This window comes from Diadema antillarum, unplaced genomic scaffold (assembly GCF_040938485.1).
Source record: "Diadema antillarum isolate AM-2024a unplaced genomic scaffold, OU_Dant_1.0 scf00000214, whole genome shotgun sequence".
Taxonomy (NCBI): Eukaryota; Metazoa; Echinodermata; class Echinoidea; order Diadematoida; family Diadematidae; genus Diadema; species Diadema antillarum.
Window position 1 is genome coordinate 610,629 of NW_027271103.1, and position 25,598 is coordinate 636,226.

The 25,598-nt window shown below is 38.1% G+C and overlaps 2 protein-coding genes across 2 annotated transcripts in view; one reads left to right on the top strand and one right to left on the bottom strand.

The window, feature by feature from the left end:
* The first annotated feature begins 23 nt into the window (after nucleotides 1–23).
* Nucleotides 24–6,176, top strand: LOC139724438 (cytosolic 5'-nucleotidase 3-like). Its single transcript, XM_071635581.1, has 6 exons — nucleotides 24–356; nucleotides 1,272–1,341; nucleotides 3,376–3,508; nucleotides 4,090–4,342; nucleotides 4,766–4,966; nucleotides 5,821–6,176. The coding sequence occupies exons 1-6, from the start codon at nucleotides 258–260 to the stop codon at nucleotides 5,920–5,922; spliced, it is 858 nt and encodes a 285-aa protein (XP_071491682.1). The 5' UTR covers nucleotides 24–257; the 3' UTR covers nucleotides 5,923–6,176.
* Nucleotides 6,177–10,456: 4,280 nt separating this feature from the next.
* The window catches only part of LOC139724448 (putative pyridoxal-dependent decarboxylase domain-containing protein 2), a 33,338-nt gene continuing 18,196 nt past the window's right edge, over nucleotides 10,457–25,598 (bottom strand). Inside the window, exons 13-22 of the mRNA XM_071635589.1 lie at nucleotides 25,353–25,433; nucleotides 24,524–24,688; nucleotides 24,199–24,304; nucleotides 23,254–23,312; nucleotides 22,439–22,551; nucleotides 21,654–21,909; nucleotides 20,802–20,894; nucleotides 20,254–20,356; nucleotides 19,085–19,349; nucleotides 10,457–14,014 (exon numbers count right to left, since the gene is read on the bottom strand). Of these exons, the coding sequence (XP_071491690.1) occupies nucleotides 13,936–14,014; nucleotides 19,085–19,349; nucleotides 20,254–20,356; nucleotides 20,802–20,894; nucleotides 21,654–21,909; nucleotides 22,439–22,551; nucleotides 23,254–23,312; nucleotides 24,199–24,304; nucleotides 24,524–24,688; nucleotides 25,353–25,433 (1,320 nt within the window). The 3' untranslated portion in view covers nucleotides 10,457–13,935. The remainder of the gene's footprint in view (nucleotides 14,015–19,084; nucleotides 19,350–20,253; nucleotides 20,357–20,801; nucleotides 20,895–21,653; nucleotides 21,910–22,438; nucleotides 22,552–23,253; nucleotides 23,313–24,198; nucleotides 24,305–24,523; nucleotides 24,689–25,352; nucleotides 25,434–25,598) is intronic.

Below are 25,598 nucleotides of genomic sequence, written 5' to 3' on the forward strand. Positions count from 1 at the left end.
AAACCGCTAAGACATCAATGACATCATCCCTCTCAATACCGCTGTAGTTTTATTCTCTTTTCTTTTCATTTTCATCTGTTTTTCCGTCACTTCTCATCTTCCAGTTCATCTTTATTCTTTTTCTTCTTCGGTGCGTCTTTATCCCGTTCGTGTTTCGTAATTTCATTCTTTTTCATCTTCTTTTTTCTTTCCTCTCTTCTTCCGCTCCCCTCCTCTTCCTCTTCCTCCTCCTGCCTTCTAGTCTCCGTTTGGTCCAGATGCAAGAGCTTCAGAAGAAGACAGTTTATATACAAAATCCCGCCACAGTAGAGGAAAAGATCAGACAGATCGTGGCAGATGGACCGGACAAATTGCAGGTTAGACAGGTTAAACTCTTTTTTCGAGATATAACGGATAAAATTATAATGCTCTTGTTGTACTTCGTTGTTGCTATATTACTCGATTCTATGGTTTGAATGCTAGAGTTGTGAAAGAGAGATGATTATGATCAGTGACATTATGACGCTCAGTAAAAATGAAATAATACTGTGTCGCACGTGGACTGTTGTATTCATATTGGCAAGGACTCTATACATTCTATACATATATTTCTTCATGTTTTCTTGTTTTTAAAAGACTACATCCAATCGATGTACCACCTTTAAAGGGATATTACAGTTTCGGTTGAGAAGAAGCTTCAGGTTTCCAACTTTTTTTTTTCTTAATGCCAATTTTTTTAGATAATGAGAAACCTCTTATGAAATATGAATGAACATGTTATTCTAAAAGAAATTAAAAGTTTAATTGATGAAAATTGGTTTTGAAATGGTTAAGATATCAAAAACAAAGCCGCCGTCCTAATAAACGGTGGGACCCACCTTTTATTAGGATTGCTTTGTTTTGATTTGTTTTTGGATATCTCAGCCATTTCAAAACCAACTTTTATCAAATAAACTTTTAATTCCTCTTATAACTGTATGCTCTGTAGCATGTCATTGAGTGGTTTCTAAGTATTTCACAAAACGTTAAAAGCTGAATTTTCACCTCAACCAATACCATACCATCTCTTTAATGTATGTCACATCTCCACCATGTTCCATGTCAGGATCAAGAATTACCTCATTTCATTATGTTAAATCTTCACATTCTCACTTCTTCGCATTGCCATATTGTATAGCCTGGACATAACATAAGATTGGGTGTTGTATATATTATCATTATCATCAAATATCATTGATTAGTTTTGACCGCAGGACACTCTTATCACTCTCCTTTTCTGGCTCTTTTCACAGGTTATAGCTGACTTCGACAGGACATTAACACGTTTTGAGTGCAACGGCAGAACGATTCTGACCAGCCATGGTAAACAGTGTAGAATATCCACTTAGCTTGTTAGGATAGGCAGTGGGCGTAAGTTCGAGACCTATAGGTCTCATTCTGTTAAATGTCAGAGATCATCATTTTAAATGTCAAGCCAGAAGTTATCCAGCAGCTTTCATAGTCTTAATGTGTTAACCAAGGAGGAAATCGACTAGACGTGTCGCAAAATCTAATATGTTACAATAATGAGACGCATTTGAGTGCACGTGAGTCATTATCATGTCAACACCCTGACATTTATAATGACCAAAAAAGTGTGGTGTATCTGTTGTTGCTATCTCAGGATCTAAATGCCAGTGGTTATATCCCCGATGATCATGTGTATTATGCTCACACAAACCATCTTGACTGTCCTATTGTAAAGGAGACACACTTTAGCAGGACCTTGTATTACCAACACATCCAAAAACCTACTTGTACTTTCAAACCATAAGTTTCGCCATGAAGTAATGGGCAATATACAGTATTAATGAATGATTATTGTCGTAACAATGATGATGTCAATGACTATACTGATAATAAAATTTAGTGAGGGGAATGCTATCATAGATATGGACTGCTTTTCGGGACACTGTTGACATTATTGCCCTGGCCGACGGATCTCCTGCACTCCTTATATTATTGGCTATGTCCCGCCTGGAGCTTGCTCCGAACGTTATTTAACGTGAAGTTGAGATCGCAAGGGTCAATAATTATATAATATTGACTGGCCTTGAGGGAGGTACCAGAAAATATTGCCCAAACTGAAAGCATATTGCCCGAGTCGAAGACGAGGGCAATATGTTTTCAATATGTAGTTGTAACAATATGTAGTTGTAACAGGCAAACTTCAAGCATTTGAACGCTCTTACACTTTATTTTTACTTCTCTGTTTAAAGTTGGAGAGTTGTAAAACTAATGGTCACTGTGCAATTACTGAGCACAAATGGACTAGTCATTGTTTGACGCCTAGTGCTGCTGTAAGTGGTCGACCTTGTATGAGTTGATTTATCAGCGTTCTTCTGCGGTGCGTGTAACTGACACCCTGGACGTCCTGGAATGTTTTCTTTTTGTGGTCGATCGGAATGTTTAAGCAGGGAGGTGGGGAGAGAGATTCCACTCTTTCTCTTCCCACCTCCCTGTTTTACAGTGCACTCCTATTATAACGACCACGGTTATAACAAAATTCTGGTTATAACGAAGTAAAAATTTGAGCTGCAATGTCATCAACTATATGTATTTCTATTATTTATTTGTTCAGTTATAACATTCCGATCTAACGAAAGAAAACTACCGGTCCCGAGGATTTCGTTATAACAGGAGTCCACTGTATATGTAAAACCCCCGGATGCTCGTGATATGCTCTAATGTCGCCTGCTGAACTCCCGACCCTGCAAAATACCAACTGTAATTGCCTCGCAAAACTACCTCGTATAGGTCATAATCATCAATATCTCGTTATAGCAGTAGACTTACTAAAGAGGGCAGTAATATCGGGTGGTTTAGCACTATGGGGCAGATTAGTACTAGGAGGCTGAATCTATGCCCCCGATATCAATTAATCAATTAGAATAGAAGATTCATCAAATGAAGTATAACAAACGTTATCATAACATCGCCGAAAAAGACTAATATTGATAAGGCAATGATTTAGACCCTATATAACGTTTACAATGATGGTAACGATAACAGTTATGATATTTTCATGATAGTTTAGTGTTGTAATGGCCCGCCAACATCATAGCTATGACTTTGAGTGTCTGTGCGTGTCCTTACGTCATGCCTGTCTCGCTGGGTTCTTATGCGTTTTTAACGTTTTGTTTGTTTGTTTGTTTATTTGTTTTTTGGTGTTTTCACATCCAAAGAGTTAGGTTTTAGAAGATAATGGCATTATCATCACTACTTGGGGGCGGGATTAAATGATTAAAATGTGCATGTTCATTATACATATATGAAAGCACATGTGAGAAACCAACATCGTGCAATTTGTTTTAATCCATCATCTAAGACTTTGTTACCAAAACCATCTCAACCCAGGTATCCTTTGCCACAGCACGTTACTTCCGGCGTCTTTCCGAGAGGCCGCCCGCAAACTGAAGGACAGGTACTTCCCTCTCGAAACTTCGAATGATATCAGCGCAGAGGAGAGATACAAGTATATGGTAGAATGGTGAGCCAAAATAATACATTGTATATCAAATTAAGTTATGATTCCAAGGAGAAATGGCAGAAGTGGAACGTCTCAAAGAAATACTAAAAGTATCGTTGACACTGTGTTGTTGAAACGATATGGTTTGCTATAGTGCCTCACACAGTGGCAGCTTGTTGATTCTGTAAAAGGAAGTGTTATTCCGAAATAAACCCTTACAGGATCATACTGCACGCACTTTAATCATAACAGACGGGCTATACTTACGTGCGAGTCAGTTTATAAAAGAAAAAAGAAAAAGAAAAAAGAAATACAACGGCTCGATCATATTAATATGGAAATCGTCTCTTAAAACAGAGGTGCACTTATCGGAGTTGTTCCCACCTCCACCAGTATGTATATCTATATCTATCTATCTATCTATCTATATAATATGATGATATATATATATATATATATATATATATATATATATATATATATATAATGATAATAATAATAATAATAACGATAATAATAATAATAATAATAATAACAATAACAATAATCATCATCTTCATGCACGCTCAATATTATCTTCTGTTTCGTGCATGTGATTACAGGTGGAGCGGTACGAACAGCCTCCTCGTTGACTGCCGTGTCTACCGAGGAGACATCAAGCGAATGGTAGCAGACTCGGGGGTGATGTTGCGAGAGGGAGTCTCGCAAACTTTCCGTCGTTGCCATGACGCTGGAGTACCTTTCCTCATCTTTTCAGGAGGTATGGGTGACATTCTCACCGAGGTCATCCACCAGTTCGCACAACTTCTTCCCAACATGCACGTCGTATCCAACTTTATGGTCTTCGACAAGGAGGTATATATTCGACTTCAGCTTTTCCCGTTCTTAGGTTCCGTCTTCTATCACTTATGTACTTCTCTTCTGTATTATGTTTTGTTGTTGTCTGCTTGCGGTTGGGTTTTCCGATGACTCATTAATGATATTGATGCGGGATGACATCATTAAATTCTGAACCAATTTGCGTTTCAAATGTGTTTTATAATTTGCTTCTTGGAGCTATCACTTGCCGTACATATAAATTTAAAGGTGGCTATCCAATGCAATGACCTTCTATTACGCACAAAACGGCCCCCTGCTCTCGTTATTAAAACAACAACTTGGTCATGATTAGAAAGTATTTCCAAGGAATTTTACTGTGTATTCTATCAAATAGACCTGTAAAAAGCATATTCCATGTTTGACTAAATGTTAATTGTATTCATCTTCACTGTCTGGTAGGAGAAACTAATCGGGTTCAAAGGCGATATTATCCACACGTGCAACAAGCACGAGGTAGCGCGACACCACCCGGACTACTTCGCTAACAACAAGTCCAGGACCAATGTTATCCTACTCGGGGACATGCTGGGAGATCTCAGGATGGCGGAAGGATTTCCCGGGGCAAAGAACATCCTCACTGTCGGATATCTGAACGATAACGTAAGATTTTGCTTCTCATCGGAATATAACGTCACTGGCTTTCTGCGATATTATTGATGCTTGTTATTCTTCTTCTTCTTGGTATTATGATGATGATGATGATGATCGATGATGATGATGGTGTTGTTGTTGATGATGATGATGATGATTATTATTATTATCATTATTATTATTATCATCATCATCATTATTATCATTATCACTTTGATAATTTATCATCACATGAGAGCTTGAACACACCACAGGATGGAGTTTTTCGCCGATAACTCGACGAGTATTTCGCGTGTCATGCCAACTAACCTTAAACTATCAAATCATAAATCATAAAAACTATTGAGGGACAAAGTAAATTGGGCTCGCATCGCTATGAACATTTAAAGTATAATGATAACGTGGAGAGCTCGTGCGATTTCAGAACATCAGCTGATAAAAGAGTCGATAAGATCACTGCAGATCCGTGTACTGTATAAAAGTGTCATCATGATGTCGATGACTATATTCTTGTTTGTGAAACTACAACTGTAATATCAATGTTACGTTTGATTTCCGTTCAGAAAAATAGAGTTGTGCCTTCCTTCATGAACAACGTGGAGATGTGTCTCGGTTACGCGAGCCGAGTGTGACAGCAATCATTGTAGTACATGTATATAGTGCATGATTGATAAGGAATTTGATAACTGTACACCGAACAGAAGTACGCGCAGTTCACATCTAGTATTCCAAAAGTGCATGGATTGTATTTTCATCTGGGTTTTGGCGCAAGAAATGGTCGTCGAAAGTAAAAGAGACCAAGGAGGTTTAGTAGGGTCCGATTGTCTCTTGCTCTCAATCCTTCTATCGTTACTCTCCCGCAGATCGAAGCCAGCTTGGAATCCTACATGGCCAATTTTGACATCGTTTTAGTGTCAGACGAGACATTCGATGTGGTCAACGCCCTCCTCCAGAAGATACACTGAGAGGTCTTCGTCGACGTACATGGGCGTTCATCAATTGAAGCTCTCTACGGTTAAAGTTAAATGTTTATTTCAGTCAATGCACAATTTGCACAGATTGCCATAAACGGTCAGACTCGAATGTACCACAATTTCCACAAAAATAAATTTCATTATGTCTCTTTCTCTCTTTTTTTTCTTTAAACAGCACCCGTTCATAATGCGTATAACTGATTTTAGCATGGAGAATGCTGAATTTTTCCGTTGTGACCGGATTTTTTTTTTCTAGTGTGGGTGCACACTTGTGTACACGATATGTATTACACTAGTTTGAAAATATACCATATTTTTGCTTCTAGACTTATTTCATTTTATCATGTTCGAAGAAATCTCTTTTTTCTTTTTTCTTTTCTTTCTTTTTTTTTTTGGGGGGGGGGGGGTGGGGGGTTGTTTGGTCACTTGAAGTCATCCATGGGGGGGGGGGGGGGGACATTTCATGAAGAGTTTTGTCGGACAAATTTGCTCTCAGCCGATCACATGCAAGGATTTCAGTGGCTTAATAACAATTTGTCGGAAACAAAAAAAAAAATATGACAAAACGCTTCATGAAAATGCCCCCTTGGTAGTCGAGAAGTATTGTAAGGAAGCAAGAGTTTGCCTTACCGTACAGGTTTCCTTTCTGTATAAACTTTATCTTAGCAGTGAAAGATATCATGCTGTGTGATAAACTATGTTGAATACCTCAAATCCGTGCAATATGATCGCTCTTGATTGAAAAGTTGTGTGTCGGACCAGAGTTTTTTAATCGAGGCGTTAATTGCACAACAGAGACAGTAACACGTACAGCTGGCAGTGTTTGTATAGCTTCCACGGATAGGGGCTTATCTTGGTTATGTCAGCTTAAAATTATTGGTTTTGTAGAAAATATAAAACTGCACTAAATCCATATTTAGGTGACATTTTCACAAGAAAGAAAACCGACCTCATCGAAAAACTTTACAGATGTCTTTTTTTTTCAGTAGTCGTCTTTCCATCATCTGTTTTGCATCTTTTGTGGCTCTTTTGTCAAAACCTCAATCCAATCTAATGTCCACATACAAATTGTTGTCGAGTATAAATCTACTTGCTGGTTGCATTTGAAATGGTTGTTATATTATTTGTGTGTCTTTTTGGCCGTCAGATTTTGCATATGACACATTTAAGAAACTCCCTTGTTACACAAACGGGTAGCGTTGCATAATCCATCAAAATTCCCGAAATTGACTCATGACAAATATACTACGGCGTCATGAAGAGAGACATAATAGCTACTCATCATGAAATGTCTTCATAGTTATTAAACTTATCTACAATTAAGCTTGTATTTGCTAACATCACTGTCAAAGGTATTATCAGCATACTTCACAGAATGCTTAACATTCAGCATTGTGTGATAGAAATGTCATAACTTCCGTGCAATGCGTAAAAGGCTGAACTTAAACTGACACATTATTTAGTAGTCATCTCTTACTAACAATATTTGAAAATGCGAATGATTTCCATTGCTGCCGTCTTCTGATTGCATATACCCATGAGTGTTTTGTGGGAATTTCCTCGTGTAAAGTGAGAAGTATGTGACAGTAAATAAAATTGCGCAACTACAAATTCCTTTTTGCCAAATGTGCCATCAATTCATATCTTGGTGTTGGATCATCATACTTGGCTTACGTACAGGACAATGCCAGTCCCTATATTTGAGTCGACTCCAATTGACAGAATGATACTACATGTACACTCATATTAACAGAATGGTAAAAGTAGTATAAAAATCTGACAGTACTCAATTAGATTGTGAAGTTTGGAGTTTTACGTCTTCACGGAACGTATAAGTTGCATCCTACTATTGTGCAAATAAGACGTGGTGATACCATCACCTAACAAAGCTCCCGCTTAATTTGTAAAAAAGTTATATTTTTGGTCGATAATTTTGCACTTAAGGTCCCCTGAAATACAAATGCACGTTGATTTGTGTTGATTTATGATACCCTCAACATCACTTCTGCTATTAATATTGTGATATGAATGTGACTAACAAAAGACATGGCAAGGGAACATGCAAGTCATGCTGAGTCGAGGGGAAGGTGCATTCCAATGGTCTCTTGTTAAACATATCAGTACTTTAGCAATGATTGACAGATGAGGTCACAACAAGAATATTGGTTTGGAAGGATTTTTTTTTTTTTTGTGGGCGTATCCAACTAATCTGAAGAAAAATGGAAGAAAATTAGTTAAAAATATATGTAATGTTTCTAGATATTTGTTTCACCGCAAAGGTGATGTTGAGGGTATCATAAATCAACACAAATCAACATGCATATGTATATCAGGGAACCTTTAAAATCCCTACCACTGAGAGTCATCATTCTAACATCACTACATTACAACAATCATCATTTGATGAGGACAAAAGTCCTTCTCTTTGGTTATATATAGTTATATACATATATATATATATATATATATATATATATATATATATATATATATATATATATATATAACCCTTTAACTATGCAAGTTAAGATTTTGTGCATGTCAGATTACTGTATATAACTTGAGAGGCTGTGACATCATCACACCTAATCTGCATACATGTGATTGTGACTAAAATCACTGTTCTGTGAAAACATGAACACTAGTCCCATAAGTTCTTTTTTTCGTGTGTCAGAGTTTTTCACAAAATCTCTACCACCCAATTTGAATGATTCTACTTTAATTTGTTAAAGCCAAACTAAGTATCAATTTGGAATGCACTTTCAGGATTTCAGTATACCATAAAAGTTGGATAAAAGCACTGAAGAAACAGTTCAATCTTTTTAAAGTTGATACTGATTCATGAAGGTGATGATGTACATTAGAAAACTTGTTGCACGTGGCTGACTTATTGCTTTACCTGTAAGTCCAGATGACCAGACTTTACTCATTTTCTAACAACAAGAGTAAAAAAATCCAACTAGCATCTCAGTCAGTCATAGTCTTTGGACAGCAAAAAGCAAAATATGGAAGATGGTTCATATCAATGTAAATCATGCTGCACCTACAACAGTAATTCTATGTCACACATCTTGACTAATGATATAATTCAACTTGATACAAATAAAACTAGAAATATCACTGAAGGTGATTAATACCCCCGCCCCGTGACGACAGTCTTACCCAAGGAATGATCTTTCCTTGATCTTCTGCCATTTAAATGCCGTTACCATGGCAACGCAGCTTCCGACACGTCCGAAAAATATGTCTTGCACATCTTCCCACCAAGACTATTGTGTGTGCCACATTTCATAAGCTTTTGTCAAAAACTGAGGAAGTAGTTCAATCCACAAGATCTTTCCTTGATCTTCCGCCATTATTATGCCGTTATCATGGCAACGCAGCTTCCGACACGTCCAAAAAATATGTCTTGCACATCTTCCCACCAAGACCAATGTGTGTGCCACATTTCATGAGCTTCAGTCGAATACAGAGGAAGTAGTTCAATCCGCAAGATCTTTCCTTGATCTTCTGCCATTTATATGCCGTTACCATGGCAACGCAGCTTCCGACACGTCCGAAAAATATGTCTTCCACATCTTCCCACCAAGATCAAGGTGTGTGCCACATTTCATAAGCTTTGGTCAAAAAACTGAGGAAGTAGTTAAATCCGCAAGATCTTTCCTTGATCTTCTGCCATTAATATGCCATTACCATGGCAACGTACTTTCGGGTACTGTCAAAAAATGCGTCTTGCACATCTACAACCAAAGGCACACATCTGTACCAAGTTTCATGGAAATTGGGCAAAAACTGAGGAAGTAGTTTGCAACAAAATTTTCCATCATTTTGGCTCATAATATGTGAGCTGTTACCATGGCAACATACTTTTTGTCACTGTCAAGAAATGTGTCATGCTGACCTATATCCTAAGACAAACATTCAATATGAATTCCATGAGAATTGGAAGAACACTGATGAAGCAGTTTTGCCATGAAGCATTTTGCCCTATATTTTACCAATAACATGCCGTTACCATGGCAACGCACTTTTTGCCACTACGGAAATATGTGTCTTGCACATTAACATATTCAGATGAACATCTGTACCTAATTTCATAAAAATTGATCAAAAACTGTGGGAGGAGTTCGCGACGTAAGATTTGTACCCATTTTTGCCCATAATATGCCGTTACCATGGCAACATAATTTTGGGTACTGTCAAAAAATATGTCTTGCACATCTACAACCCAAGGCACACATCTGTGCCAAGTTTTATGGGAATCGGTTGAAAACTGAGGAAGTAGTTCGCGACGCAAGATTTGCAACGGACCGACCGCCCGACCGACCGCCCGACCGCCCGACCGCCCGACTGCCCGACCGTCCGCTGATTCCTATATACCCCCTTCAAACTTCATTTGGCGGGGGTATATTCGTTTGGCGGGGGTATAATAAAGTGCACACACTATCACAACCACACATACTAATTAATTGTCAAGACTGTTGAGTTACAAGTAGATAGACAATTATTTATTAATGATCCCATAAGTAAATCTCATTCTTAAATTTTGTATGCAGACAGAGAATGTTACAAAATATAAATAATTATTGATCTACACATGAAATGTGTTGCAAGAAACATCTATGAATCTGAATACACAAGAAGAAATGTGTTCCAAAGCAAAATGAAACATATTGCTCGCAAACTGTGCACGCCATCACAGAACGTGGCATCTTGTCACAAATCACTAACATGTCATTGTACAAATCTTTCATTGGCAATCAAATACTTGCATCTTTTTCCAGTACACTGTGCTGCCCCTATCAGAAATTCCAATCGGAGAGTGAAACAACTCTTCAGATAAAATTTCATCATATCAGCGATGCCAAAATCAATCTTCTAGACTGATGAAATGAACTGTTAATATCAAGATGCTTCTTAATCCATGTTCCTGCACAATCTAAGTCATGAGAACTGTTACTGTTCTAATACTACCATGGTGTAAACCTCCAATAATACATCCCTTAATGCAGGCCGGACAAATTGTGAGGTATCGCACCTTTACAAAGACCAGTGTGTAAATCTTTCAAAAACTATTCTGTTAATGAACAAATTCTAAATTTCTATACTGTATTAATAGTATGGCTGTGTGTTTAAAAGTCTTCAGATTGACAAAAGTTATGAAACACATTCTAAGAAAAGTATTTATTGCAAAGAACTCATAAAAAAAAGAAAACGATCAAATACGAGTGATAAGGATGGAATATTAGCTTTTTGTTTTTAAGGCTGCAGTCAAGCCCTACATATCATCAGCTTTTTACATTTCAAGCACAGATTTGTGACATAAATTGCCTATACATCATAGGGAATATAGTTTATTTAAATAGCACTTTAAACCCTCTAGAAATGGAAGATGCTCTTACGAGTATTCTGGGTGACATTGATTATCAAAAATCGTCCTAATTAAGACAACATTTCAGGTGGGGAAGAATTTGTCACCAAGTAGCTGTATTTTAAAGTAATTGACCCATTTGACAGTCATTAAATTTTGCCAAGGCATGAAACCTCTTGAAACTGCACTCGGTCACATAATGTCATATTTCATACAGATAGCAGTTAAGATTATGGGCCATTTGTACATTGTATGGAAATTCTGTGAAAGTGGTAATTGACATCATTCCTTTCATTTATTAATGGGTTGGTCCCCTTAACCAGGGAACACATAAAGGGAATAAGTTTTCCCAAAGTGTTCATGTACACTGGTGAGAATGATAGAAAAACATACAAACTCACCCTAAATCAGATACACATTTTTAATAGCATCATGACTCGATTTTAATAAAATATAGTAATAAAATATAGTGGGAATACAGTCCTCTTGCAAACAAAACAGTTAAAGAATTCATTTCATCATTACTTTATCATCTCTTATGTCAACAGGATCTTCAGTGATATCACCTGTTTTCAACTACAGACCGAGTAAGCATAACTGAAACCCAAAGCTTAACAATGCAGCCAGGTGTTTTTATACAAAACGTAATGTAAATAATGTCATTTAGTCATGTGATTAAAATCATGTGACCAATCATATACAACAAGATGGATGATAGTCACTACTGACTAGAAACTACATCAGGAGATCAAAACAAAAGGTCCAGGCAGAAGATAGTGTACAAACAATGCTCTTTCTGAATAAAGACGGAATGTGTGAAGTGGAACTGAACATGAAAAATTTATTTACTGAACATGAAAAATAGTTGAAATCAATATGACAAATCTAATAGATCATCTTCACTACAGCTTCAAAAGCTTGCTTGAGAAAAGTATGTACATACAAACAAAGGAGTATGACAAGTATGAAAATAACTTAAAAAACAAAAAAGGAGTAAAGTGTATGGAATTTTTAATATCTGTATTTCTTCTAATAATACATTTGTACAAATATTTCTTGCTATGTATCATGACCTAATTCAAGATTGAGCCAGGAGAGTATTTTTGCTACAAGAGCAACCACTTTTTCTGCAAAGCTGCAGGGTGTCCTGTAATTCCATTCTTTTCAACCCATCCCTCACAAAAACTGGGCGTGCCAAGCAATATTCCTGAGAGGAACTATAAAATCTTGGAAATGATGGGTTCATACACTTTTCTCTCTTTCTCAAGACATCCTTAATGCAGCTGGTCATGATACGTTACATGAAAACTTGATGTCAAAATTCATCACAACTTTCTGAAAAGGAGCATGAATGCTGCATGACAGAAATCATACTGGAAAGTCATGACATACTGTATAAGCTGTTATTTTCGTGAGGGTTTAATTTTCGTGAATTTCGCGAATCACAGGTGGACTGCGAATTTAACAACACGTGAAAATGTCACCATACACTAATTCAGTTAGTATGTAGTGCGCTTATGAAGGCCTCTGTGTCAATTCGCGAAAACAACATCTTGTGAAAATGTCCGTGACCTCCTCACTCGTGAAAATATCGTACGCGAAAATAACAGCGTATACAGTAATGCAAATAAGCCTATGTTGATAAAGGGAAACCATCAACTGTACTAAAAAGAATAATAATAAAAGAACTAAGTAGTGTTGTTCATGTCATCAGATATTCCACTTTTCTTTCAAAAAAAAAATACATTGATCTTACAGTGGGAGAAGATATCCTACAGTGGGAGAAGGTATCCTTTGAGGGGTTTCCATAGCAACCAGGGACAGAGAAGGGAGCAGCTCCTCAGAGCAAACACACACAATCCTCACTCAAGTTTGTCAGCAGAGGAAATAAGCAATGTCATATTTTTCACCAAACTGCCTTCAGGTTTTCCTATGAATGACAAAAAAGAAACCACCAGTTTTTGCAATTCTGCACCTTAGCTTTGAATGTCTACAATATTTTTCAGCTCCATTTCAAGCTTCACCGCATGATTAAAGCACTGATTCAACTGTCTGTTACATTATAATCATGACTATAATACTGCAATTAGTCAAACATGCAAGCCCTAAGTCTCAACTTACAATGAATGTATTGCCCTTTGAAGTCCCCCACCATAATTCATAGATTAGGGGCTTATCCCTAACTTCTTTTCCTCCTTTTATTTCATTACTATATCCCATGTTCAGTTAGTTTATTTATACATGAAAAGGAGGAGAACATGTTTAAGTTTTCTTTCCAAATGAAGTTAGGTTACTGGAAACAAAGATTTGTTTCTAAATAAAGGAATTCCCCATCCTGGTATCAGCACAAAGTCTCATCAGGCCAAAAGTGAAAAGAAACCAAGTCTGTTCAAAACAATATATGTTGTATTACAGAAAATGAACAAGAATGAAAAAGTATCATATGAATGCCATCTCATGCATGGCTGCAAAGACAATAGAAAGATGTCTACAGAAAATGCTTGAATCTTATTTGTGGGTTTGTTTTGTTTTGTCTTCTTACTCAACACATGGAAGCCGTTGAAGTGTACCAAGATCAGTGACAATGCATGTTACAACTTCCTGGCTCCCACATCTGTTTGACTTTCTGTTGATCACTTCATGTCCTCCCCTTCCAGCTCGGTGGAAAGGTCCTTGACATCACTGGGGTTCACTTCCTGGAAGCTGCTTCCACTGCGAAAATAGGGGGGAAACAAAGAGGGGGAAAAAAGAGATAAAGCATTTTTAGTCCCTCCCGAGTCATGGTCATTATTGGATTTGACCCCTACACCCTTTGAAGACCAGCACAGTGCTTTAACAATGGCTCCAATACAAAGTCCCATGAGATCAAGCGAAATATCTTAATGCAATAAGCTCATCTGTGAGAGAAGTCATTCACCACGAGTTTGTCTACAGAAGAAAAGGTTTCATTAATGGGCAATGCATTCATTAGAAATATTCAAATACCAGATTTGAAGTGGTTATACAAGTCATACAAATTCCCTCATTCCCCCATAAAAAACAGATTGACAATTCTTTCATTGCTTTGGACCGAGATGGCCAAAGTAAAGGTATTCATGTGTGATTTCCAAATCGTCGTCTATTCTATGATCATCTGCATTGCTCATCTCATGGGGAGAGAAAGGGAATAATGTCGACGAATAGACACTGGATTATGCTAACACTAATTAGGTCTCAACGTTTTCAAAGGTGTAAAGACTGAAAGCTGTTGTTGAAATCATGTTATCTTACAAAATGAACTCTGCCATATCAATCTTCTTTCATCAGTACATTATCTTAGCGCAACAAAGTATACGTGAAGGGCTGAGGTCAATTCCAAACATTTGGTCAGGAGTGTATTTTCAATATCTCAATAGCTTGGTTGATAAAGGCATAGTCTCCAAGCTGCTCACACTTTATTTCTAATTCATTTTAATACTTATTATAGCAAACATATTGTAGCAAGTTAGACATAAAGGGACCTTGTTTTTCTATCATGCAAAGTTCCCACAGAAGCTTTGTCATACAACATCATCTCTGCAGGAATTACAATTAAAGGTGGGATCACACAGATCATCTTCTCTCAAGACATCACAAACAATTTTAATTTGCATCAGCAAGTCACACACAGTGCATAACTGCAAACAACAAGGATCTGTGCAATCACAGTATGTACTCTCATTAATATCCTGCTACATTGATTGACAGCAACAGATTCATAGCAGAATCTCTTTACTAGTAGATATTCTCAATTTCATCTAGAAAACAAAACACAAGCAAACATCTGCAAGGGATTCTGAAAAGACAGATGCTAATCTTATCTAATTAAATGGCTAACATGTGGTGGACAAAGCACAATCTTAAACCCAAGGACAGAACTATTTCTCTAATGGTATTCCAGCATTTCTAAAATGACAAGAAACTTATACATTCCACACACAGAAAGGGGAAGTTAAATTTTTCCATTTTCCACTGCTTAAGTGATGGATAGTTAGGATTGAAATCATGTCTACAACATTCTGACACAAGTGTGTATTTTCAGTTGAAACTGGGTGGAAATCGGCACAGCTTGCAGAAACAGGGCTTCCAGCTATAGACAATAGATATAGACAATATAGTTTATTACTCATCGATTTTTTGTACTGGTGTAATTTTAGTTGGTCAAGACAAACATATCCGTTCTCCGTGTAAAATTATATGCCTATGAACTCGGGAACCTACAGTTTTACAAGCTTTAAAGCTTCTATGTAGGCCCCATCATATTTCTTATACTTAGTAGTGACATTTTCACACGATATGACCATGTACATTTGTGTCAAGTATATTTTCTTTTTCTTTTTCTTCTACAATCAAAAGACATGATTGTATATATATTTTGTATTCTTGTTTTGTTGTCAATAATTTTGTAATCTCATCATTGAGAAAATGGAAATATGAAATAAATTTGAACTTGAACTTGAACTAGACAAAGCATTTTGAAAACAGAAGCTGCTCTACCCATACAAGGAAAATGAATGAGAAATCACAGGAGTACTTTGCTTTCCTATGACTAAAACATGATAGCAGTCAAGGATCTATGTTGACACAGACTATCCAGATACACAAAGTCATCTCTAGGACACAAACAGACAACAGGAGGGCTTACAACACAGAAGAGTACTACAAATAGTGAGAAACTTCCATCTTCAATACTGATGCTGGTGGGAGGAGACTAATTCTTGACCTTCATCAACATTCCTGGGAGATCATATGTACTGACATGACTGTTACACTGCCTGTACTAACACTCATGAATGATAGAACATGCAATGCAGCTGTCACTGCCTTGATTGATGCCTCATTGTGTGGGATAGATGGAAACATCTTAAATACCAGGCCCCAATCATTTCCCATTAGCAAAGTTTGGTTTTTGTTGTCTCACATCTTTGGATAGCATGTCCCATGAGCTTAAAGATGCAATTTGACACTTTTTTTTTCTCATTCATATCAACATCAAGTAGTCATCCAGCATTTACTCAATCTTATCACCTTCATGCAGTAAAAAATCTTGTTCAAAACTTATGTTAGGATAGGGATCAGCCTTCTGAAAGGAATTGAAACAAGCTGTGACCAAACTTGATTCAAGAGAATAATATCCTCCACTGTTTCCCACTAGTACTCGATGGACATAACCGTGATCCGAGTACACAATGCCATGCTTTGAACATTGAAACTTGAAGTGATAATCCCTCTCAGCAGCTTCTTGGAACTATCCTGGGATAGTTCATCATTTGTCCATCATTAGTGTCTGCAACAATTCTTGGCTATGTCATACCCAATATCTTGTGCAATGCAATCAATGTAGTTCAGAGGTCTTCTTCGTCTGTAAGTTTTGTAGCCCTTGAAATATTTTTGATTTCCAATTTGACTTCCAACCCTATGGCAAACTTGTAAAACTCTACGACCTCTGCATTCATTCAATAATGTAACAATCAAGCTATGCCCACCATGTACCTAGGCACTCATACTAGCTGTAACTTTCTGGGCTATTTCATTAGCATTCACATGATTCCTCAAACTTGACCTAATAGTAAGATTACTGAGGCACATTGTTACGCCCACTTGGGTGGAACAATGTGCCTCAGTCCAACAGGAAGGCCACGGTAACACAACAGGGAATAAGTAACTCTCTGTCTATTGATGATTAGTTCCCAGACATCAGTGCCAACTGCAGAAGAAAGTGATCCAGACAAGGTGCCGATCGACAAGAATGCAAAAGGGGAGATAAGTCTGGACAGGACAGAGGGGAAACAACCAGGCTACCATTTGCAACATCCTAACATATCAATTGCAGCAAGCATATATTCACTGCATATGTAAAATTACAATTTACTCATGGGTGAAATACCCTGAAGTAAGGGTCACCTCAAAATCAAGACGGCTCTCTTCCAATGTTCTCGTTTTCAGTCTTTCATGGTGACTTTCTACACCAGCTGTCTTTCGTATGCTGTACACACACTTTGAGTAGACACATACCATGTCAGCATAATGCACTCATTGGCAACATTATCTAAACTCAAACTGAGTGCCACAGAGAGATCATTCATCTGAATGGTGTTATCACACTCTGGGGTCAGCAGGTCACCAAGGCATCACTGAACTCTGAGTGAGTCGCAAGTGTCACAAAGAAATTTGCACTGTCAAACACAAGACATGCTCTCCATGAAACTCCCTCTAAGACGTCGTCACTGCAGCTGGAAACTTCTCCACCATTAGAGTGAACAACCAAAAGCAAACATACAAAAAACATGCAAATAAATAACAAAACTACATGAAATGAAATATAAAAACAGAAGCCAAACAAAACTGTAGAAAGGTGGTGTTAAAAACAGACTCACTACTCCTCAGTACCATAATTTTTTTTTTAATTTAGTCATTTTCATTTTTTTGTAGCCTTTTGCGTCAAGGACTGAAGGCCTCAGTTCACTCAAATGATATTTAAAACGACAGCAAACAAACAAAGAAACCAAATTAACAACAATATGTGAAGGATCATTCTGAGACACACAAGAAAATGAATGGGTCAGTAAGCAAACTTTATATTATCAATAGTAAACCAACACAAATGTCAAGCACAGCAAAACAACACTGGCATTGAAAGAAAATACAGAAGTAAAACAAAATGATCATAGCAAAGCCTTCAGAGTAGAACAGTAACGCAAAAGTGCAGTACAACTGAAGCCAGAACAAAGAGCCATCTTTTGAAGCACACACAGGGGTTCACTAATGGGAATTCTCTGTAAAAAGAGGTTGGGGGATCAGCTTCCTGGTGCAAGACTGACACGGATTCACATAGGTTTACCTCATTTCTCATTCGCGGGGGAATGTTTACAAAAATCTTTCCATTCCCTTCAATTGGTGAAGACACTATCGTCGCTGTCATAGTCGTTATCAGCCACACCACCCATGGAAGACACAAGGAAGGAATGGTCAGGATTGACCCTGCCAAACGCCTTGGTCTGGGCGGGCACCGCTACCCGTGTCACTTTGGGTCCATTCTGAAGTCTATGGGGGAAGGGACAGAAGCATTCTCACATCACCATGTCTTTGCTAACTTTGTGATATACTGGCTGTAGGTCCAATAAACCTACGAACATTCATCAGAAGTACTCTGCTGGCAATCTCCCGCCGTGAACCTACACAGCCATGGTGTGTCTTTCCCAAACCTTCATATCGCCACCAATTTCAACAGAAGATGCCATTGTCAAATGAACAAGAGCAAGTTTGGGTGTACTGTCCTGTACATAAGACTAGAAGGGTGTGCATAAGCTACTAGAGTGTTTACAGACTACCTCCTTGGCTATTGTTTCCCTCAAGAATTACTCAGAATAGGGGAAAGACCTTTAGCTTAATTCTAGTGTGTGTTCTTTTTTTTTAAAGACTGCTCCATATATGTCACAATGACAATGCCTTCGACACTGTATTATACATGTAGTTACTGTATTCTGCCAACATCATTCATTGTGTACAGGACATCAAGGAACAATATGAAAATCAGATATGCATGGCAAACTAAATCCAAAACTACAATCCTGATAAAGCACTTTTTTGGTCTTGTTTTACATTGACATAAAAAAGAAATACACTAAGTTTTAAAAAAAAAAAGTTCAGTGACGTGTACCGTATATTGATGAGATAAAAGGCATGTCTTTGCGAATACCTGTAAAAACTTGAACTTCTCACCCCTCCACCCCCCCCCCCCCATTTTTCATTCCCCTGTCCTACCTGGTTGCATTTCCATCACTGCTGGCGCCCTCACTCGCATTGCTATTTGAAGCACTCTCCACCTTCTCAGGCGTCCCCTGGGCCCCATCCGCTGGAGACTCTGTGGGTTGAGGACCGCCCTCTAGGTCGCGCTTCTGGATGGGCTTCTCAGCCGAAGGTGGCGGGCTGGGTTGTTTGGGGGTGGGGCGTCTCTTAATTGGAGAGGTGGAGTCTTCTTGCACCTGCATGTGAAGCTCGTATGTCTTCTCCGTGCTCTCAATGGCTCCTGATTGGCCAGAGCAAATCATATAACAGCATGTCATTTCCACAAGGCACTCTCGACTTATTGCATGATTATTACAATGGCACTGGAGGGTAAAATTGATGGTATATTTGTTGAAGCATTATGCATGACTTGTGAGTCTTTTCACTTTATTTCTATCTATTTTTCCCTCTTTTTTTTTTTGGGGGGGGGGGGGTCCTCTAATGTCAAAAGAAAAGCCCATGATGTTAGAGATATTCTTCAGATTTGCTCTCAAGAAAGTCAGTAAGTATTTCCCAAATGAATCATAACTGATTCTGTCAACTATTGTCCGTTGCAATGCCATCATAATATCTTGGAAGTTTACGAGCCAGGAGTAACAAATATCCATATGTTTCTCAGTGACACAAGAGGGGAGTTCAATTGATACAACACATACTCCCTGAAATGACCCCCCCCCCCCCAAAAAAAAAAAAAAAAAAAAAAAAAAAAAAAAAAAAAAAAAGGAGAGAAAGAAACTTCAAAAGTATGATTCTCTTGTACATCCATTCTTTCTCTTCTACCTCACTATGAAATCTTTAGGGCAAGTCAATCAGTCCGGGGCATACTGTGAACAGATGTATTTTCCGAACTGGATATATATCACAACAGAGTAGCCTATATCTGAACAATCAAAAAAGTGTTGATTAATTTCTTCCCTCAGTTCTCCTATAACTGCTTGTCATGCTTTTTGCTCTTTTTCCAAATTTGCATATTCAAGACAATCAGGAGTGATATTAATATGTATGACAGGTTTCAGCAGTATTGTCTGCATAAAAATCTTTGAGGGGAAAAGAAAGGAAGTTTCTAAGATTGAAAGGCCAATTGAATATCAACATCAAGAGCAAACATCCCAGAGTCACAAAGAAGTGCCTGAGATTTTACTTACCAGATGTCAGGTTCAGAGTCCTCCCCTTGACGACAGCCTCCTTAGGGGGTGGGGACCACCAATTGAGGAAAGAGCCAACCAGGGGCACCTGGCGCAACACACCCTGGTGGACAAAGTGAGACAAAGTTTGGTTACTGGGAGGGAGATAGTTAGATCCTTTCTTTATTGACAAGCTGAACTGAAATCAATGTCAAAGAGACCTCCAGTTACATAACTTTGTGGGGGTGGGGTCTTGAACATAACTAGGCTGATTGCAACATAACATTAGACGTGTAACAAACAAATTCAAACATTTGATCGCAGTGTATCACTTCATATTGTTTCTCAAAATGGCTCGAGTATTCAGATAATCGGCAGTACATTGAAAAAAAAAGAAGACATTTGAGGCATGCTCATCATCTATCTAACACAACATTGAATTTTCTGTTTGGTGTGTGAAAGTAAACTATGTTCATTTTAGGGTACAGATGAGATTTGAAATGACAATTGCCGAGGATCTTGTACAAATAAAAGTTTAGCTTGTGCCACTGTGGAAGCATATGTCTCACCTCTTCCATAAGCTTGTTCTCATTTTCTTTCTCTAGAGCTTTCTCTGCCTCCTGGATTCCCTTCAATACCAGCTCAGACATCGTCTCAAGGAACTGTAACAGCAACATGGCAAGACAAACAACAAATTGCTATGGAGATAAATACCAATGACAATGGTACTTCATAGCATCTGTTAACATCAATCTGGCGAACAAATATACGAAAAACAAACAAACAACAACCCATATCTCATGAGATTAAGCGTGCCATTACAAAAGGGAAACATGTGACTCATACAAGCAGCTTGTAAAACATTATCAACCAATGAGCTTTCCAATGTTCATCTACAGGGGATTAAAATATAGAAGAAATAAATGTGATCGGCTATGGCCAAGCTGTTTTGTAAGTGGTTGTCATCGGTCACAATTAGTCACAATTTTAACTCTTTTTTCAACACCAAACATGGTTGTCTTTGATATGAGATGAATCAGTCACAGGTGGTGTCAACAGCCACTCCCGTCAACTAAGGATAACTTTTGCGTATCACTGCATTTGATTCACACAATACCACCACATTGAACTACAAAGTTGCAATTTTCGGAGATGCAGAAATGACTTATTCAACTAAGGCAAATTCAATGATTATGTAAATTCTTATCGGCAAACTTCTTCCCCTTTCATTTTAGCTGAGTCTACACCTAACTATTCCCACCAACAGACAGCAGATAACAGCAATTTATAGACAATTTTTTTTTTTTTTACTTGGGAAATGGAGTCCCACCCCTCATAGTGTAATTGTTTCAGAACAAGTCTACACCATTCTTAGAGATCACAAATATCTTAAAATCTACTGTATGCATTAGCAAACAAACCTGCGAGGAGTCCTCCAGCTCTCGGCCAATGTCGCAGATCGCATCAAGGATTTCTTCCAGGTTGGCATCACCGTCGACCACGCCCACCGCCACGGCAACCGTCTCCTCTGATGTGACAGCCTCCTGGTATAGCCCCCTCTGGGCGGGATCTGCTCCTGCCTGCAGCCGCTGGACCAGCTCTGTGTTGAGCTTGCTGATCTCCCGCTTGGTCTGCTCAGCCTCTGGGTCTTGGTTGGCCAGGTAATCAGGAATAAATCTGTTCAGGGAAGGAGTAGAGACAGGGGCAAAAAACTTGAAGGAATTATCATATGTCTGTATATTAATTCAGGCTTTGGTCTTTTGGTTTGGTACTAACAAACAGAGGGATCCTTTTAATGGTTATCTTTGTATTTTGTCTCTGGTTACCTTTAAATGTTCATTACACTTTTTTTTCCATGCATGTGGGCTGAACATATTTGTCTATCTACAGTGTAAACATGTTGATTTTTGGCTTTGAATCAAACTTATCACACAATAACGGCATTGACATTCACTTTTGAATAGAATGAGTGTATTTGTCTTTATGGGATACCAAATAATCAGTCCTGGACCAGTTTACATTATTTACATGTCCCCCCCCCCCCCCCCAAAAAAAAAAGTATATAATAACGACATATATGTCCATATAAACAGTAGGCATCATGTCTTCTGTTGCCACAGTCACACATACATGTTGTCCTCCACCAAACCTCTGGATTCTAAAAGCATACAGCACTATTCCTGAGAACTCATATCTGCTAGCTTACTGCACAATGCCAAGTCCTGCGTGTCTCTCACTGTCCACCACACTCAAGTTCTCCTTTCCAGCAGCCAGCTCCAGGAATGGTCTTCGCTGCTCTATTGTCAGGTTCAGCTTTGCCTAAGAGATGGAAACATACAAGCCAGCAAAATTATATCACCCTACTCTGGAAATTACTTAATCACAATTTGGTAAACTCTATTCTATACACATTAAAGAAATACAAATTTGTTAAGAAAAGGAAAGCTATTGGATCTGTCAACAAAGCACAATTTGGGTTTCTCTCTGTATTTATGCTAAACTTCACATTGTTTCAGCCATAAGTCAATTCAACCTACAACTTTTACTGATTAATGTACTACTACCTTCATTGGTCGTATGATGAGCATAGATCCAACACTGTGCATGACAATTCCCACAGGCAGCGAAACAGTATTTTGCAAAGTCTGAATACACTTTGATCATATTGAACATTGCATCATGTCAACTGTACTTCTAATCCATTGTCTATAACATGAACGAATGCCAAGCAGCCATTATTACATAAAAACCCGACTCCCCGCCAAAAGGATTAATCTTAACAGTTTTTGTAAATGCTATATATTGGACATAGATCAAAAGGAAATTTTGAAATCCTGAAAATGCAGAAATATATTCAGAAACAAAAGGAGGGGGGAGGGTACAGGGAAAGAAGGTTCATACATATTTATCTACATGCTTAAAGGGGTAACACTGTAGTAATAATTTAAAGTAAAGATAACTGTGACCTTCATAGTAAATGTCGTCAAGATGATTATGATGAAATTACATAATCATACTCACAATGAGAGTCTTCATGGTTTCCATGAAGCTGTCAATGTTTTCTGCCTTGGTTCCTCGATCTGAAAACACACAAGCAGACAGGAGAGATGGGTAATGAGATTAGAATAACACACTACATTACAGAGTTTGCCTCTTCAATGCACATTAGTAACAAGAAAGTAAGTTCTACTTGAATTTCAGATGCCATGCACTCATAAATAATAATCATAAAATTCTGGTACACATGTGTATTCTTTCTTTTTCTCCTCTCATGTAAATGATAGTATAAAACTGTTCATGTCAAAAACACTCAGCTACACTGATTTCACCAAGACTGTAATGATTGCTTTCTTACCAAAGCACGTAAATGATCATACACTCAAATTTACATAGGGGCCTAATCTGTTGTTACTTTTTAAATCTTTAGACTATGGGTGCGTTTGAGCGCTCAACTAGAGCGAACTGTACCGTACCGTACCTGCGCCAGAGGAGCGTTCGAACGCTCCTAAAGTGTACCGTACCGTACTGAGCCAAAAGTGGACCACTTCCCCGTGTGCTCCAAAAGCGTACCAAAGCGTACCAAAAGTTTGTTGTAAAGCATGCGCGTATCATGCGCATACGTCACAATGCAAAAACATCATTCTCTTTGTTCTGGACAACTGTAAGTAGTTCAAGCGCCAGGGGTGAATGACATTCTTGCTACAAACAAGCGTGACCTTTCTAAAAATAACTTGTGAGTACGCTTTCTCCACAGAGCGCTCGAACGCTCCAAAATTGGCATGGTACGGTACGGTACGCTTTAGTTCAGTTCGCTTTGGTTCGCTTTAGAGCGCTCGAACGCACCCTATGTCTGGCATACATTATTGAAGAACAAAAATTCCCAAATGCCACGTTTTGCTGAAATGTTTATTTGACACATGTGGACTTTGTGTCCCACTCCATTCAATCTGCCATCAAATTACTTACATGGAGCACTTGTAAGGGGACTGAATCTCAGGCAGACACCTTCTTGGTCACCTTCCACAACGTCCAGACCAATCTTTGTCTCCAGGTAGGCCAGTTCTTGACCAAGCTTCAAAAGGGAAAACAACATGAGGAAATTCCATTAAAAAAACAGAGAATCTGCATTCTCATTTATGCACTGCACAGGGATGGCCAGGATATAGGACATTATAGGAAACAGCACTTGTTTGAAAAAGATTTGATATTTTCTGATTTGATTTTTTTTAAGTACCCTGCAAGGTTCGGCAGCCCCTAATGTGGAAATCTTGTCACTCCTACAGCAGCTTACCCATTCATTGAATGCATCCAGCGTTGGCTTGGGCAGAGTATTTGGCTGCTTCCCCTCGCTCTTCTCCTCCTGTCCTGCGGCATACTGAGCGTACGGTCTACCGGGAGCTTCCATGCCATCATCATACTTAAAAACTACCACTGGTGACACCACGTCCACTTGAGACTGTACATTGTCAATGAAAACAAAAATGATAAAACATAACAACTATTCACTCATTGAAATAAAATTAACACTTTGTTGGTGACTGTACCCTTTCTTTTTTTATGTGTATTATATTCAGATCCAGATTCTTTAATGATCCGTGTTGTGGAAATCAAGCTTCTGTTGGCTTCACTGTGCAATGAAATACAGCTCAATGAATATGATGAAAGACAAACTCTACTGAATATGAAGCCCCAAGATACAAATTGTCAAACATAAGTCTTAGATGAATTTTGTGGTGTGACGAAGCATAGCGTTGTGAAGTATTCATTGTGTATGCATGAAACTCTGTGCATGACTTTGCGACAATATCTAGCCTGAATAGCACATCATTACCTGTCATTTCACAGTCAGCAAAGGAGGAATTAGATAATGCAGCTATTTTGTCAAAGATTGCTCAATGACCAATACATGTAACCATACACATAAACATTATTGTCTGTAGGCTAAAAAACAGACAAACAATATAACTCAGACTATACTGTCTGACTACTCACTCTTATGTACATACATCTGTAAAGAGCACTACAATAACACCATAGGACTTGCAATGGAATGTCTGTGTACACTACAGTCACAACACTCACATACACGACAATAATTACACTGTTCAGATTGTACTTACAAAGACTTGTATCGCCTTGCTGATGATTTCAGTTAGAGAACCTTCCAATGTTATCTCTTTGCTTGGCTTTGATTTCTTCTCCTAAATAAAAGACAAATTTTGCACCATTTAAACACAACATAACTTATAGCCCTTGGTTATTATTCATATTGACACAATTCACAAATTTTGCAATGCACCCAACTATACCAGTCTTATATTTCTATTTTTGAAATGTACACTTCAAATACAACGGAACAAAACTGA

Bases quoted from the DNA above. Each gene is read 5' to 3' on its own strand.
- LOC139724438 (XM_071635581.1), top strand. From the start codon at position 258: ATGCAAGAGCTTCAGAAGAAGACAGTTTATATACAAAATCCCGCCACA. The intron at 4,343-4,765 runs GTATATATTCGA...ACTGTCTGGTAG, and splicing joins TTATGGTCTTCGACAAGGAG to GAGAAACTAATCGGGTTCAA. The intron at 4,967-5,820 runs GTAAGATTTTGC...ACTCTCCCGCAG, and splicing joins TCGGATATCTGAACGATAAC to ATCGAAGCCAGCTTGGAATC.